Raw genomic sequence first — 16769 nt, 5'->3', positions numbered from 1 at the left:
TTGCCGTTTCGCGCAGGCAAATTTCTGTTACGGTCGGCATTTGCAGCATAATAACAAGTCGACGCGCATTTCCTCCTGATGCAGGTATCACAAGGCGACTGGCGGTTGCATTTCAATCTAGGGCGCGTATCAGATGTTGCCTGGAGCAAGGGTTTGGGCCTGATTCATTACTTTCGGTTACGACACGGCTCGCAAGAGACCGGTGGGCGATTTCGTTTCTCAATTTTGTCCATGGAGAAAGAACTCAGGTCATTGTTCCAAAGTTGGTTTTGGTAAATCCGTCGGGCGAGGGTGAGGCGGGGGCGGATTTAATAAACCCGAGAAATCGCCGGATTTTATGGATAACTCCGCCACAGGACCAACAGAGTCAATGGAATCGCTAGAAATTGAAAGCACCTACCAGACTACGTCAAAGATATCTATCTGAAAGCGACTTGAACAATTATCAGTATAATGGTTCTAAAATAACCAGCAAGTTATTGTCGTAAGAAAGTGTGTCCTTGTTACGGATAGTTGATATAGGAGAATAGAGCCCCCCTGTTTGGCATTCGGGCGGGCATTTCTCTTAATTTCTGAATACTTGTTGCTGATTATTTGTAGTAATTTTAACCTTCATACCAATAAGAGTATCTGGCAATCTCAAATCAAAATCAGTATCTGGGGTGAGTTTTCCCCCCAATGCATGGATCCGGAGCGGATGTAATAGCCCCGATTAAGTCTACGTCCCTCGCCTATCATAGCTTTGAGAAATGAATCAATCTCCCTACGTATAAAAAGAAGGATCTTGGTCCCATTCAACTATTTCTGATGATATTACAGTTCTCCCATCGAAAACTGGCTCTGTCTTACAATTATTTTACTCCCATTCCCAAGATTTTTTTTCATCTGCAATGGCAGTACTCTCCTCTATAGAAGGTCTGTCCTCGAGCATGGCCTCTTGCATGTTCGTGAAATTACCCATTCCCGAAGGAGACCTTTCTCAAGAGACTATTGTTGTGACCGGATCAAACCAAGGGCTAGGATTCGAGGCCAGTCGCCATTTTCTGCGCCTCGGCGTGCATCGACTTATCATGGCTGTCCGCAACATGAAAAAAGGAGAAGCTGCAAGACTGGAACTTTTGCAATTGACTGGTCGGGATCCAAGCACAATTGAGGTCTGGGAGCTGGACATGGACAGCTATACTTCGGTCAAGAATTTTGCCGCGCGTGCGAAAACTCTCCCGCGCCTCGATGCTCTTCTTGCCAATGCTGGCCTCGCGACTGAGACCTTTGAGATGGTAGAAGACAATGAAAGGACAATTACTGTCAATGTTGTCAGTACTTTCTTGCTTGTTATACTGCTTATTCCGAAATTGCGGGAATCAGCGCAACGATATTCGAAGAATACTCGCGTTAGCATTGTCAACTCGGCTCTTCATTATATCGCTCCGTTAAGTGAGATCGAAGGTGATGGCACGTCGGACATATTCTCTCGTCTTAACGATGAGAGAACCGCACAAATGGGGTTGCGGTATCCTTTGTCGAAATTGCTGGTGCTTTTTGGAGTGAGGGCATTGGCCGACCGGCTATGCAAAGAAGAGCCTTTGGTCATTTTGAATGCACCAAACCCCAGCTGGTGCAAGTCACAGTTGATGCGCGAGAATGAAAGTTTCGGCGTGCGAGTTGGTGAACGATTCATTGCTCGTAGCACGGAAATGGGCAGCCGAGCTTTAGGTATGTTGATAAGTGTTCTCTTGCCCGAGGTAGATCGTATCCCATCACATCAAAGCTAATTGCCATTTCCCCACTCTAGTTCATGGGATATTATCGGGCCCTGAAAGCTCTGGGCAGTATATTGACAATTGTCAAATCAAACGGTATGTACCAACTACTAGCAAGGATTTCTGGCGCCCATAACCGCATGACCTTACTAATTACCTCATAGCCCCTCGTGTATCGTCACCAGCCAGAACGGCACAACTATCGAGAAAGCATTTTTCAAAGAGCTTATTGGAAAGATAGAGAAAATTTCACCAGGGACAACGGTTGCCTTTGGCTTGAATGAGTAGATTCTTTTGCGTATTTTCCAGATTCAGCATGAATACATGTTTTCTAGAAAACGGGCGAAAAGCACTCAATAAGAATCCTTCATATCAGCATCAGGATCGAAATGTTCATCAAGTTCCCCTGCACGTTGCAAAACCAGGTAATCGAGTGTACCGAATGATTCCATCCAGGCATACCAAGTATGCTGCAAAGCCATTCGCATTTCTTCCGGGCTGCCCATTTGGAACATCGTAATTGGGCCAAGCTCCATGTCGGGGCCAAGTAGCGCAGGGATGTAGTGCTTGTTCTGTCGATCAATAGATTCCGATAATGAGTCGATCTGTTTCCTTAGCGCATTGATTTTCGGCGTAAGGTTCGGCTCTAAAAAGAGCTCGGGACGCGCAAGAGTAGCCGAACTTCTGCATTTTTCCTTTTTGATTCCCAAAAATAGCTCCTCAGGTGGTGGACCGGTCTCGGAACAAAATTTGGCGCTCATCTCCTCAATTTGATTCTGGGTGGCTCGTAGTTTGATCAAATCCACCACGACTTTGATTTTCAAGATCATCATACAAGCGTGGAGAGATAATGAGCCACAGAGGGACTTTTCATTGATGAAATTGCAAGGCTCGAATATGTCCGCATTTTTGATATCGAGGTAACGATCATGTGTGCTCCAGTCGTAGTCTCCTTCCTTTGCTGTTGTGGCCCACCACTTCACGAAATCATAACATTCTTGGTCCTTATTGAGACGTATAAACAACGGAGGTACAGTTTCGCGCACACCCATGTTGTCTCCTGGGCATAATCTCAGTAATTCCATGCAGACCTCGAGCTCGGCTTCGAGTGCAGGCCGATAATTACTGTTTTGGAAAGCTTGGGCCAATTCTAATTTTAAGGAACATAAGTAATCAAGAAAGGCAATGACATTTCAAAGAGACTCACTGCTCAGCGCCATCATGAAGGGCCGCGTTTCACGCAATTTCCAAAAACGCCCAACATGGTTCTCGAAGGGGTTGTCATTTCTGAAATCGGGCTGGTCGATGAGAGCCTGCCTTTGCTTCTCAAGATTATCCCTTGCTTTTCTGATGCCAGTGCAGGTAGATTTGTGTTTGGGCCTGTCCTTAACTTGATGTTCGCGAGTGCAATAGAAGAATATTTTACAAGCACTGCAACGCTGTAGCTCTTCTGCTTTATCGCACCCTGTCAGAGCACAACCGTCATCAAGTTTCGGCTCTGAGGAATTATCATGAGCCTCGGGTGGAGCCTGCATGGTTTTTTGATCAAGTGATGAACTGGCAGACTATGGATGTCAGATGGCGAGTATTGTCTTGTTGCTTGGTTGTTGACAGTGACTGTTTTGAGCGGTGAAAATTTGGTGGGGACAACCACACTTTTCCTTATTACGACCACAGAATGGTTATCCCTTACAACTGCACCTTGTTGGTTGTAACACCTTTTCAGCCGATAATAATCCCAAAAATGGGATAAAATGCAGAAAAAGTAAGAAACTTTTAATTAGTAGAATCTAAGCACTTTTAGAGAGAATGAAGATGGAATTTTGAGATTGTATTAAGTATTGTATTCTTGACTGGATCAGGTGACCAGGGCAAACGAGGGCAAACAATTGGCTTACATGACCAAGAAAAGATGACATGAGTATATTGTAGTCGAAATAACAAAAAACTATAGTGGCAGTAGCATTACCCTTGACATAATCACCCTGTGGTCGCAAAATCAACTAAAAATGTGGGGAAGCTGAGATCTTTTGAGATCGAGTGAAGAGTGAGGGGGAATGAAGAAAGAGGCTCATCTTGCCAGTCGCGAACTTGAATTTCTGTTTTTCTTTCCTTTTCTTTTTCCACTGGCAAGAATGAATGCATAGTCGCAATAAATTATTACTTGCACATGCGGTTGTATATGGTCAATGGTATCACTGCTCGTGGTTCACCAATATTTTTGATCACAAAAGTTATCTACACCGTGACTGTACTGACAATAATAACGGACCGATGCCTAAGAGGATACCCATATATGGCAGACGGATCCAGTTACTTGATAGTAGACCCCCCCACGATATTTTTCCACGGCTCAATAAATGCTCTAGAGCTCGGCCTGGCCCCCAAAAGAGAGTGAAAATTCTTCCGATTGTACTTTGCAGTACGAAATTGGGCCTCAAGGAGGCAGCGAGAGGTTGTTTGCCACCCATCTTCAGGGTCTCTAGCGTCCAGGTCCGTCTATTTGTCGCATGTCGTGAAAGGAACTCGGCACAGGGTCCAAATCGCTTACACCCTAGTCTAAGAATACCTCCTTGGGGCCACGCTTAGCAATGGATGATACCCTTGGGGATACCCACTGATCCACATTCCTGCGTGCATAAGCTTTACCGTGACAGTCCCACGCGAAGGCAAACCGCCTCGATGTATGTAACATTCTCAGACATTTTAGCTGCGAATTGTAGGCAGAATATTTCTGGCGGGTCACCTGGTCAGGGTCCGTACAGAGTACAGATGTATCTCCTTCCTTTTAGTGCTTATCGTCTACTAGTCGTGCATGCATGATCCAACGATTCTCAAAGTCTCGTCGGTCGCGCTGATTTTCCACAGGGGGGGTTTTCAGTTAGCCCCGGGCTAATGCTTGCTAGTTGGGGGCGCGGTCAAGCTCGAAGGTCTCGGGCGAAGCCGAGACGGCAAAATTTTCCCCCAAACTTTCTCTCACCTTTGCTACGGAGGACCCTCACGTAGGACCCTCACGGAGGACGGAGGAGTACCGAAAACAAGGGTCTTTTGGTAAAGTTGTAGCCTCGACCCGGCCCCATCGCACAGGGAGAAAATAGCTTCATGGCTGTGCGGTGCGGTGCGGTACGGTACGGATTCAAGCCAGCAGCCTGGTAAAAGCGTATCTAGAATAAGATTTGCAAATTGTGGTGCCTGGCCCCAAAATTGATTTTCTGATTTGAGCTAGTGTTAGGTGTTGGTGCTTTGATTAGGCTGTGCCATTCGGAGCCTCGCCCCTGAAGCAATCCTTTGGAATGGCAAACAAATCCTTCTTTGAAGTCACAATGAGCAACTTGTAGATACACTTTAGCTTACTGTTACCGAAAGAAATTTGCAGACCACTACAAATGCTAGAAATCAAATTGGGGGGTCGCCGACCGTACTAAACCAGGTTGAGAATAGTAAACGTCGCCACGGAAACTAGCGCAGTGCAACTCGGTGGAATCAACCAAGATATGCCCACGCTCGTGATTTCTACGTCCTATCATACCATCCTTTTCCGGCACGCGGTAATTTTAGAGAGAGGCTTAGTTGGGCAAATCGATCCTTTTTTCTTTTTTTTCTTGCATCGAAGCGGGCAGTGTTTCACTCCTGAAAGGTCTCGCCTGATTTCCCGGTGGATCGTTGTACTCCGTACCGTTGGTCTGGCTAACTACTCAAGGCAAGTTGATTACCTCCCCAATTATTTTAGTCTCGAGCTGTGGCTATCTGGTTTTAAGTTAAGATTGTCGTCTCGCCCGCTTTGTATGCGATTATCTTCTCACGCGACAACTTCCCTGCATTCGATTCGCCATGAGGCAGCCGGCGCCCATCCACTGGGTTGTCCAGGTTTGTCTATTATGGCTGTCATTACTATCACCTTTCACTCTTGTTCGGGCTCTTGCGACACCCGATGAATTACTTGATACCAGAGCCAATGTTATTTCGACCACCTCGACCACCTCGCAGGCCGACAATGGGAAATTCCTCCTCAGGGTCCTACCCCTCGGCGCTTCGATTACTTTTGGATACAAATCCACAGATGGCAACGGCTACAGAGAGTGGATTCGACGACAACTCCGCTTTGAAGGATGGCCGGTTGAAATGGTCGGAACTCGACGAGCGGGCACGATGCGCGACAATGTGAGTCCCTGCGCCAGCCCCCCCCCCCCTGTCCGGCGGGGTAGTGACTTGATACTGACTTCGATCCAGTTCAATGAAGGCCATGTCGGCTTCAGGATAGATCAAATGCTGCCAAAGGCAGAGAAGGACTTTGCCCAACGACCGAATCTCATCCTTATCAAGTATGTTGATCATTTACTCTTGTCCCCACTGACACATGCTAACAAATCGGCTAGCGTTGGTACAAACGATGCGCTTCAAAACCACCGCATCTACTCCGCCGGTACTCGAATGAATATCCTCGTTGAGAAGCTTTTCGATAGCATCGAAGGAACAACTATCATTCTATCGACCCTCCTCCCGAATGGGAGAAAACCCGAACAGGTCGAATCCATCAACGAGCAAATTCGCAACCTCGTCGCTTATCGCCGCGCAAGGAACAACAGGATCGTTCTCGCCGACATGAGCCATTTTATCAAGGTCGACGAGCTCGTTGATAGGGTTCACCCGGATGATGCCGCTTACGAGAAGATGGCATCGGTGTGGTGGGCGGCTTTCCAGACCGCGCAGAGTGAGGGCATGCTCCAGAACTTCAACTACACATCCACCATGTTCAACATGAAGAAACTTGACGACAACACGACCGACCCTCACCTCCCCGCCTATTCCGCCCCGGCTCAGCCATCGGTGGAGAGCCGGAATAATGGCCAGCCACCATCCGTCAAACTCAATGTCTGGATATTGGCCTTGCAGGCTTTCACAGGTGTGTCAAGATCTGCCCTACTTTATGCGAACTGCGATACTAATTGCTGCCATAGTTTATATTGGCTTTTCCACATTATACACATAAACACATCGATATACCCTCTACGATTTGAAATTAGCGCAGAACTATTAGAATGAATTTTACATCCATACAATAAACAATCAGCCCGCTGTAAACATAACCACAAGCGTACCAATTAATAGCCTCATCAAGCTGATAAATTGCATTGAAGCACTTCACAGAGATAAATTCGACGCGTCATTTTCCATCACCCTAACAACATCAAACTAGTCTTGTTTGAGTAGGCGCCGTTTCGCAATCAGGCGATCAGTAATTGGCCATCTCGTGGTTGTGGGTCGAGATGCAGCTAAGGAACACCGTTTTCTGAATCGGGTAAGGATATTCGGGTCAATGATCTGTGAAGGATGAACATTTGCAAAAGGAATGGAAAGAAGAACAAGAATTGCTGTATAAATAGAGCCATAAATCCAGCCTGATTCCTCAATCTAGATTCTACAATTACAATTCTCTCTTTCTCATTTTCCACCCCTATTCTCTCTCCTCGCAATGACGCCGGATACCCTCGAACTCCACGGCAAAGTTGCCATCATCACTGGCTCGGGAAAAGAGACCGGGATTGGTGCCCGTATTGCAACTACACTCGCTCGCAATGGGGCCCTTGTGGTCATCAATCACGTCTCTGATACTACTGCACCACGAGCAGTCGGTGTAGTCAAGGCAATTCGTGACATGGGTGGCAAGGCAATTGTCGTCCAAGCAGATGTATCAACGGCAGAAGGCGCAAAGAGCCTCGTTGACGAGACACGTGCATCTTTAAACGTCGATAATATCGATATTATTGGTCAGTTTCCCCTTTTTCTATCATATCGCAGAGACTAATATTTGTCTATTGTTCAGTCAACAACGCAGCCGGAGGCGCACCCCACGGAGCCCTCCAAGCAACTCGTGATTCTCTCGACGCCATCTTCTCCTCCACAGTTTACGCGCCAATTTTTCTGCTGCAAGCTGCCGTCCCTTATATGCCACGTGGAGGTCGTGTGATCAATATCGGATCAATTGCATCGAAGCTGGGCATGGCGCCCACTGCCATATACGGTGCTGCAAAGGCTGCCCAAGATGCTCTGACATACTCGTTGGCCATGGAGCTTGGCCGTGGTCATGGGATTACCGTCAACACTGTGTCACCTGGCCCGGTTGGAACGGACGCCTTGCCAAAAGAGGTTGCTGATAAGATTCACGGTATGCTTGTGCCGATGACGAGAGCGGAGGAGAGAGTTGGGACGACGGATGATATTGCCGATGCGGTGCTACTTCTTGTTTCCGAGAAGAGCAGGTGGATTACGGGGCAGATCATCTCTGTCAGTGGTGGTATCACCGGTGGTTGATGGGGTCCAGCATGTAGTCAGTCAATCATGCGCACCCGAGTCGATATCATGTACGAGTTGTCCAACTGTATCCTTTGAAATAATTTCAATCCATATAATATCCCGAGCAGCTTCGATTGTACTTTGACCATCTGGTAAGCCCAGTGATCTCACGCACAAAAATATCTTCCCAATAAGGAGGTCTCGCCCCGGCCCGCTAGGGTTGAGCATAGTGACTGTGACGAGAGCCCATAACTGCAGGCGTTGAAATAAAAGACTTTCATGGATAACCTTGGTATTACCAACAAAGCGAATGAATTTATTCTGCAGAGTAGTCATTTCAACTGCACTAAATCCATAAGTTGCTTTCAATCTGCAGAGAAGGATAAGCAGAGCAAGTCGCATGGTCTCACGGACGATTTCAAACTCGTCTGATGCCAGCTCATCCACCCGAGGCAGTGAGAGTAGATCATGCGTGATTGGTGCAAGAACTTGAAGGGGGCTCATATCGTCTTCGGCGTTCCAGAATCCCGGTTGGCTGCATCGACCGTTGATGTACTCCGCCAGTACTCGGACTCTCCGGAGTATCGCGACGGGAGATTCAAATTCGCCAGACGACCCTTCGAGCTCATCAAAGAGATATTCAAATGGTTTTGGGGTTCTGGCATCTTCGACCAGGCGATCTAAGTAGGCCGAAGAAGTAGGTAAATTCGGCAGGGAATCCTTAACCACTGACCCTAAGACATCAAACCACGAAGCAAAAAGTTGGACTCTTTCGTCGAGACCATGAAAGCCTCCTCGGATTTTGATAACCTGAGCCAGTCCCTCGATATGGTATGCCCAACGATCCAAGGTACCAACGTATAGCTAGACAAAAGCGTCAGAGAGAGCCGAGTCGGTGAGTGCGAAGAACATACATCATGACAGATCAATCCCAAGATACAGGTAATGATGCCCTCACTAGTACGCTCCTGTGGATTCGACAATCTTTCAGTAACTTGTCTCACACACTGGCCGTAATAAGTCAAAGTCTCTTGGCAAGTTTCATAGCGAAATTTATCAGGGTGTTGAGCCTCTTCTAGAAACATGGCAGCATTGGCCTTGCAGAGAATAAAAGCACTCTCATCACTCAGCGCCATTGAGAACCAAATCTTCCGAAAAGGTCGGTAATTGTATTCTGCCTCCGCATTCACTGTGATGGCTCAAAGTTAGACATCAATCAGAAACGGGAGAGGAGTCACGTACTGAAATGAATCAATTCCAGCCCCCGATGGTCTATCTCTACGGGGAAAGGATTTGAGCCGAGACATGAACTTGGTGATTCCGGCAGTGTGTATTGTTGCCAGACAAAAGTCACTGCAGGGGTGTGTTTGCTTTTTCGTCGCGTCTTGCCGATATCGCGCATTACGCGCTTTCGAACGGTGCGCTGGATGTCTTTATCGCGAAAGCGATCGGGATTCGAAGCTGTGACAAATATCAAGTCATCCATGTGAGCCATGTTTCTATAGGTCGAGGATGGGCAGCAAATTATGCCAGTGGTTGAGGTCAGATGGAAGAAAGCCAATGGTTTGCGCTAAACCGAAATTAGAATACGTAGCACGGTAGGATTTCTACGCCGAGACATGATACTATTGGGGGCTAAAAGGACTCCAGCAGTTTACTACCCAGTAAGACTCATCCCCTACATCTTCAACACGCCACGTACATCTGTCAATTCCCCCATATCCGACCCTATTGCGCCTAAGGCCCCATCAAAGGGAACTAGGTAGACAAATTACAAAGGAATCAAGGGGTACATTCCAGCCATCATAAAGTACTACGATCAAGAATCCCGTATCACGATGTGCATCGGAGGGCCACCTTGCTGCTATCAATTTCAGATTGCGCCTTCGGTATCTCAGCAGTGAGGGCTTGGTTGGATGGGTGGCAGCATAGACAACGGACTCGGATTGAAATAAACTTTGAGAGGAATTGTATTTGGTATGATAGCCTTTGACTCTCGACACCTGGGCAGTAATCGGTGTCAAAACGCGACTTTTTAAGTCATCCGCAACACATGGTCTCTACTACCTACCAGTCGGTACTAGTAGGATGAGGTGCCCAGGTGAAACACTACTACTGGTATGTCATAGATTGGAGGCTACTAACTAATAGTAGTAACTAGTAAGTACCAATTCTACAACTTCGAGTTGAAGTCTGCCCAATGAAACAATGTATCAATTTCAAGTTAGTAGAATGTGATTTACTACTAGTACTAGTACTATATAATTCCCATTCCAGCGTCGGAAGGTACCTATATATATTGTTGGTCAAATATCTGGGCACCTGGGCTCAACCTTCAAAATCCAGGGCTTGAACGTCCGAGTCGGTGTGGTAGTAGTAATATGAAGTACTCTAAATCTCTGGTATCATGTATATTATATAAACTACTAGAAGTAAGTTACCATTCCAACTTAGTTAGGCCTTGGGTACTACCACTTCTCCTGAGGTCTAAGTTGGGGTTGGGTAGGTGAAAATTCGAAAATGGGTTAAAAATACATTTCAACTGTCTACAGGTTTGATGTGGCCCTACCAAGGTGGTAAAAAAACACAGCTACCTCTCGCTAATGACCCTAATGTATGGATAACTGCCAAATAACTGGTAGGAGAACTAAAAAACGTAAAAAAATGCGACGAGCCGGGATCGAACCAGCGACCTCACGATTTGCTTGTAACAGCTGATTGAAGTTGTTCTTCAGTCGTGCGCTCTCCCAACTGAGCTATCATCGCCGCTTTGATGAAAGGGTCTGGATTTCTGGATTCATGACGGCCGACTTGCTGTTTTTTGAAACCGAACGGTGGAGATTCGGAGTCGGGGCGAGAGTTCTAGATTCCAAGGCTTCCCAAGGCTTCCTTCAGCAATAATGGATTATTTCAATCTAATTTTCCGGGTTTTTACTTGAGATACGTCTAAGCTTAGGATAGAGTATTTTTAGAATTTTAACGATTTCTTTGGGCCCGGAATCGTTGAGCTTTGGATGCAAGCCGGAATTCGGGTCGTTGAAAGTTTTATATCATGTGACTGGGGTATATGCAGTCATGTGATATCGACCACAATCCTGCGCGCTTCCAATTCGCTCAATTGTTTATGTTACTGCTAAAAGTGACGATGTTATACAGAGAGAAGGGAGCAAAGCTATCTAGCCACGGAAGGGTGGCAGCCTAGCGGTTTGGACGCCTCCGGGATCCACACCTTCAAGTTCAAGTCATACCTAGGTACCTTGACGGATGTGGGTTCAAAACTCGAAGTTATCTTACATTGATGATCCCCAATTTCATCTCAGTTGGGTTTGGTTTTATTCATATACTTTTATTCATTATTTTTCTTTTCGTAAAATGAGATACGAAATCGTCCACCGGTCTCTTGCGAGCCGTGTCGTAGCCGAGAGTGATAGCTTTAATTTGGCTCAAAACCTGCGTTGTGGAAATTTGTAATACAATTAATACCTTTCAGTCACTCCTCGATCAGCTTTTCCAGGACCAAGTCATGGAAGTAATGCACTGAGCCTACTCAGCTAAGGAAATCCGATAAACAAATATGTTGATTTTTCCAATGAACTTTAGAAGTATGGCTAAGATACCGATAATATGAAGGCCAGCATATACATTAGAACCCACCAACGCCTCGCACGCGTTTGATTGCCCCGACAGCTCCTTTGGCCCAGCCAAACTTCCCTGGGTTTGTACCCACCGAGCCATCTGGGATCTTTCCAGTCTCAGGGTCATGCCAGCAGCCATCCTTCGTACTTGCTGCGCCATACTTGTGTGTATTTTGATTTCCATGAATTTGTTCCAACCAAGATTTGCAGATCAAGCTCGAGTCGATCAATACATTTACCTCTTGGCTGTGGTAGAACGACTGTGTATCTAGATTTCCGTTTCCTAAATAACTGTTAGAAGTTGCATACACTTCCAAATTGTGTCAGCATACCTTGAATGGCGATTTGCTCATCAACTATCATCAATTTAATATGACAGCTTCGCTTCTTGAAAGAGTTGTGGATGGGGCGCGTTTGATCCTTCCCCACGTAGTAGCAAATGCGCAAACGGCTCTTTTCGTCTTCTGATTCAAGAGCGTTGTATAGTCGATTTGCAATCATTTCGTTGGTACCATTTTGGAATGGAAGAAGTTCGCCTGCGTCATTGTAGCCCAGGCACAAATAACAGGAGACTATCACGCCCCTGCGAGCGGCATTTAGAAGTGGCTCAAGAAGTGGCTCAGCGTTCATGTTCGGGGTTTGAATCAATATGGAGTGCTTCGCATTATTAATTGCGGAGATCCAGGCATTGTTCTGTGGGGTGTTATGGCTTTCATGATTTGGAGCTGTTTTCTCGTTAGCTTGCTGATGATTATTGCTGTCATGTAGATCGCTCACATCCGTATGAATACCGATTCACAAGGGCCATGGGTACAGGATCATGGCGAGGCAAGATGGAGTAAAGTTTCATTCTCGGATCTTGGTCAGTGTCAGGTGCATCACCAGTTGTGTCAGGCTGGATAGTTGTGTCTGAAATAGTCAATTTTGATACTCATGGTAGTTTCAGGATTTCAATTTCACATACTCAAATGTCGCGTCACTGCTTGAGTCGGTGTCTCATCTCCACGAGGTGCAATGCTGTGGTTCACCCTCTGCGCCTCAAGGTCGAGGTTATCATCGTAGTGCTGAGACTCTGTCGTATGCTCTGGTAGATCTTGCAGGTTTTTCTCGGGGTATTCCTTCTCCTCTTTTGCATGAGAAGGAATTGGCGCATTTGAGGCCGGCGAGCTCAAAGAAGGAAAAGGCGGGTCGAGTGGCTTGCCCCATGATAGCAAAGCCGTGTCATAAAATGAATCAACGATTGGACCCTCGATGTGGGTAAGCATCTCGAGGTTATCGTTATCTTGGATATTGCTGCTTTGTAAAAGGGCAATGCGACGGTCTATAACGGTAAACTTGGCATGAAAAGTGCCCAGTAATGGGCGATGGAAGTTGATCACCTGGAGATCAACATTGGGAATTCTGAGAAAGATGTCAGCAGCGAAAATGATGGGTTCATTGTGGAAAACTCACTCGTTGGGGTGTGGGAGGTTAACTTGATCGCTGGTGTAGTTGTCTTCGTGGACGCTTAATCGGTTATCCCACAACTGCGAACGTTAGTACTCTCACTTCGATAACACCGCAATAACACTAACCTGACGAGGGTCTCCCCTATCATACACCATCTTCATCACAACCTTTTGTCCACGTTCGCCTGCTCGTTTCGAAAGCTCACGAATTCCATTGGTAACTAGGGTGGAGGCACCAGAATGTATCCAAAAGTTTGTGCCAAGGAAAACCTCATGCTCAGCTCTTGCAATGCAATTTCCGAGGTGGCGGCAAAGATCAGGTAGAGGCGAAACGATTGTGAGAGGGACTATTCCGGTACTTCCTAGCAGGGAAGGGGACACGACTCCAGTTTCGGGCTTCTTTTCAACCGCGGTCAGAGCATCATGGTATACCTGGTTTGAGAAAATCGAGTTAGGGTGTCTTTGTCGTAGAATTGTCTTAATAGTCATGATACTCACTCGAAGAAATATCTCACTGGGCTCTGCTGTGCCCCATTTTCCATGGGCTCGCGCCTTTTCGAATGTACTTGATTCGTGAGACCCCTCGTCACTTTCCTGCGTTGGGTTTGAGGAGTCTTGTTTCGTGCCATTCGAGATATGGTGGTGATCACGGCATATACTCTTAAAGACTGATGAGGCTCTCTGATTCGGATCCTTAGCTAGTTCTGAAGTTACAGTCGCATTGGACTCCATGTTGATGCGAAATTGATTTGACTCCGTTGGTGATTGCCAAAAGAAAAAGGTAAGTGCAGCTACTAGAAAAATGGAAGTGATCGCACTTGGAAGAATGTATCCACTGAGAAATTGCGGACTACCGCCCATCTCAATGATTATTTTGTCCATGACGGGGCAATGGATGACGTAGGAAATGATTTGGAGTCCTCAAGACCCCAGGCACGCAAAGCTCAACTTTGGAAATTACTTGGGACCCTCACTAGCTGAGTTTTCTATCGAATCCGATCGAAGATAATGCTGATGCCTAGACTGGCAGCTTTCGAGATGTTTTATGAAATATAACCAATCCCATTTTGTGCCTTGTTCCTCAGCCCTACCATGTTACCAAGCCAAGTGACGTCACCCGCATCAACCCTTGTTTGCCTCCCTTCTACCACGATATAACAGGAACTATCTTATAATCGTCATTACTTCTGTCTATCCGGCTTCATTTCTTTGAATATCAATAATCATGGAAAGTAGTATCAAGCCTGGACAGCCTCTAGCGCTCAAAAGAAGCCATGTCTCTACGTACGGCCGTGCGCAAAATGTTGGGGTCAAAGTAATTCGAATTAATTAGCGTGGCATAAAAACAAGACATATCTTTGTTGGCGTTCAACGGGCTGAGCTGGCTGCAGGTTTGAGAGATGCGTGCAACAAGATGTGGGGTATCTGCATCTACGTCAGTCCCACACTAGCCTTGCAAGGCGTTCCAGATGACGTGGAATCACCAGCAAAGCTTAGCAATGCTTGTTCATGGCAAACGAGGAAGGATTTGCACCATGAACATAAAGCTTTATCAATTGCGGGGATTAGTCTGCCTTGACCTCCTAGCAAAGTTCTCTAACGGACGCTCTCAAAATGGCTTCGTCTCTCGGGCTTGCAGCTATGCCCTTCATGGCTGGGCCAAATTACAAATAATACCACCTACCTAGCCTCGCACAAATAATCTCTTTCGGGGAATTGATTTTAATATTCCCATGATGTCTCGGCTAAGCTTACTTCAATTACATGTGAGTGCGTCGTGTCAGAAGACAACGTCAAAACACCATCTTTTTTTTCTCGATACTGCGATTTCCTATACTCAACGACCACTGTATACTTTCTGTTCGCGGTCTAGTCGCTTCCCCGCCATCAATTATCTAATTTGCTCTTTTACTGCGTTGATCTTTTTTCAAAAATCAGACTCCATTCTACTTCCTATTCTTTGTAGGCTAAATGACGTTCCCGATTCTCTCCAATTCTTGGGATACCGACCACAATTCAAGCATTCCGGATACAAAGTACAGACATATTTTGTCTCCACTTCAGGAGAACACTGCTTTTGCTCGGGGGCGCTAATGTCGTTCCATATAGCGTATTCTTCCTTTGTTCTGTAGACTCAAATGCATAAGGATATGTACATTATAGGCCAAGTTTCTAAAATTAGGAATGACGTAGAGTGGCTGATTGTGGCTACACAGCCACAAACCGCGGGGGTGAGCCTCAGCTCCGCGGCAATTCACCTTTGCATTCCGCATACATACATCAAGCACAAGGCAATAAACCTCACTCCTCCAACAACCTCCTCTCCCTCCTCAATCGCACACACATATACAAAATGCCGCCCCACGAAGGACTCGTCCACCTCAAAGAATACGATATCAAAGACAGCAATGTCGAGCTTATCGGAAGCGACCTTGACCACCGCGTCAAGTACAATTCCGCTGTGACCGAACCTGCGTGGCAAGGTCTAGGCCAAGAGCCAGGCCTTCATGTCTGGCGTATCGAGAATTTTGAAGTCATTCCATGGCCCAAGGAGAAGACTGGTCAATTTTACGACGGCGACAGCTTCATCGTCCTACACTCGTACAAGGTCGGCGACAATAAGCTTGGGCATGATATCTTCTTCTGGCTCGGAAGCAAGACTACACAGGACGAGGCTGGAACGGCGGCTTACAAGACGGTTGAATTGGATGAGTTTCTCCACGGCGCGGCTACCCAGCACCGTGAAGTCCAAGCGCATCCCTCTGACGAGTTCCTTGCGCTCTTCACCCACTATCAAATCAGAAAGGGTGGAGTTCGAAGCGGGTTTACTCATGTTGAGCCTGAGGAGCCGAAGGAAATCACAACCCTGCTGCGTATCTTCAAGAAGGGCCCTACATCTCGCACAATCATCGTGCACGAAGTGGAGCCCACTTGGGAGTCTCTCGATGATAAAGATGTGTTCGTTCTAGATAAAGGCGAGAAGGAGAAGCTGTTTGTTTGGCAGGGCAAGGACTGCAGCCCTATGGAAAAGGCAAAGGCAGCTCAGGTTGTGAATGATCTGACAATCAACCTCCATCGCGATCTCGAAATCATTTCGCAGCACGAGTCGAGATCCAAGATTTTCGTTGATCTTCTCGGCGGCAAGGACGTCTTTGAGCGAACATTCCATTGCCCTCGGCCCGGTCGTTTCCAGAAGCAAGACGCTGAGCGCAGTGACTCTCCGAAGAAGCTTTTCCGGCTTAGTGATGGCTCGGGTCAGCTTACGTTTGATATCGTCAAAGACGGGGAGAAAGTCCGCAGGTCGGATCTGGATAGTAACGATGTCTTTCTCTATGACACAAACACCAGAGTATGGGTTTGGCAAGGCTCTGGCGCCAGTGCAAGAGAGAAAGCCGTATGGCTCAAGGTTGCTCAAGCATATATTCGCCGGCTTCAGGAAAGCCAGGAGAACTCCGAGGCTTACTATACGCCTATCTCTAAGGTGGTTGACGGCTACGAAAGCCCTGCCTTTTTGAAAACAATTGAAGTCTAGGTAGCTTCACTGTAAATATGAATGAACAAATTGGACGATATGTCTTTTTATCCATAGAATCGAACCAAAAACCTTCAAGTTGAAAGCAAAGAATCAATCT

At 46.6% G+C, this 16769-nt stretch overlaps 7 protein-coding genes across 7 annotated transcripts; 4 read left to right on the top strand and 3 right to left on the bottom strand.

Annotated features, from left to right (window-relative positions):
* Positions 1–890: 890 nt before the first annotated feature.
* Positions 891–2048, top strand: N7533_010263 (Short-chain dehydrogenase/reductase SDR; the record flags this gene model as incomplete). The annotated part of the gene is made up of 3 exons (XM_057106913.1): positions 891–1713; positions 1793–1856; positions 1925–2048. The coding sequence occupies 3 exons, from the start codon at positions 891–893 to the stop codon at positions 2046–2048; spliced, it is 1011 nt and encodes a 336-aa protein (XP_056956130.1).
* Positions 2049–2113: 65 nt separating this feature from the next.
* On the bottom strand, positions 2114–3295 carry N7533_010262 (zinc finger MYND domain-containing protein; the record flags this gene model as incomplete). Its single annotated transcript, XM_057106912.1, has 2 exons — positions 2114–2910; positions 2968–3295. 2 exons carry the CDS (start codon positions 3293–3295, stop codon positions 2114–2116), a joined length of 1125 nt encoding a protein of 374 aa, XP_056956129.1.
* A 2296-nt stretch (positions 3296–5591) lies between these two features.
* Positions 5592–6750, top strand: N7533_010261 (SGNH/GDSL hydrolase family protein; the record flags this gene model as incomplete). Its single annotated transcript, XM_057106911.1, has 4 exons — positions 5592–5921; positions 5991–6082; positions 6137–6663; positions 6719–6750. 4 exons carry the CDS (start codon positions 5592–5594, stop codon positions 6748–6750), a joined length of 981 nt encoding a protein of 326 aa, XP_056956128.1.
* Positions 6751–7233: 483 nt separating this feature from the next.
* On the top strand, positions 7234–8072 carry N7533_010260 (SDR family NAD(P)-dependent oxidoreductase; the record flags this gene model as incomplete). Its single annotated transcript, XM_057106910.1, has 2 exons — positions 7234–7528; positions 7585–8072. 2 exons carry the CDS (start codon positions 7234–7236, stop codon positions 8070–8072), a joined length of 783 nt encoding a protein of 260 aa, XP_056956127.1.
* A 21-nt stretch (positions 8073–8093) lies between these two features.
* On the bottom strand, positions 8094–9549 carry N7533_010259 (uncharacterized protein; the record flags this gene model as incomplete). Its single annotated transcript, XM_057106909.1, has 3 exons — positions 8094–8918; positions 8969–9243; positions 9297–9549. The coding sequence occupies 3 exons, from the start codon at positions 9547–9549 to the stop codon at positions 8094–8096; spliced, it is 1353 nt and encodes a 450-aa protein (XP_056956126.1).
* A 2148-nt stretch (positions 9550–11697) lies between these two features.
* On the bottom strand, positions 11698–14019 carry N7533_010258 (IQ calmodulin-binding motif protein; the record flags this gene model as incomplete). Its single annotated transcript, XM_057106908.1, has 7 exons — positions 11698–11972; positions 12022–12414; positions 12467–12598; positions 12654–13090; positions 13142–13215; positions 13264–13569; positions 13636–14019. 7 exons carry the CDS (start codon positions 14017–14019, stop codon positions 11698–11700), a joined length of 2001 nt encoding a protein of 666 aa, XP_056956125.1.
* A 1471-nt stretch (positions 14020–15490) lies between these two features.
* N7533_010257 (gelsolin family protein) lies at positions 15491–16669 on the top strand (the record flags this gene model as incomplete). Its single annotated transcript, XM_057106907.1, has 1 exon — positions 15491–16669. One exon carries the CDS (start codon positions 15491–15493, stop codon positions 16667–16669), a length of 1179 nt encoding a protein of 392 aa, XP_056956124.1.
* Positions 16670–16769: the final 100 nt, after the last annotated feature.

Source organism: Penicillium manginii, assembly GCF_028828005.1.
Source record: "Penicillium manginii strain IBT 31320 chromosome Unknown utg000007l:1.0-2284322.0:1.0-2285126.0, whole genome shotgun sequence".
Classification (NCBI taxonomy): Eukaryota; Fungi; Ascomycota; class Eurotiomycetes; order Eurotiales; family Aspergillaceae; genus Penicillium; species Penicillium manginii.
The sequence above is the reverse complement of the archived record's forward strand: the minus strand, read 5'-3'. Positions and strand labels throughout refer to the sequence as shown.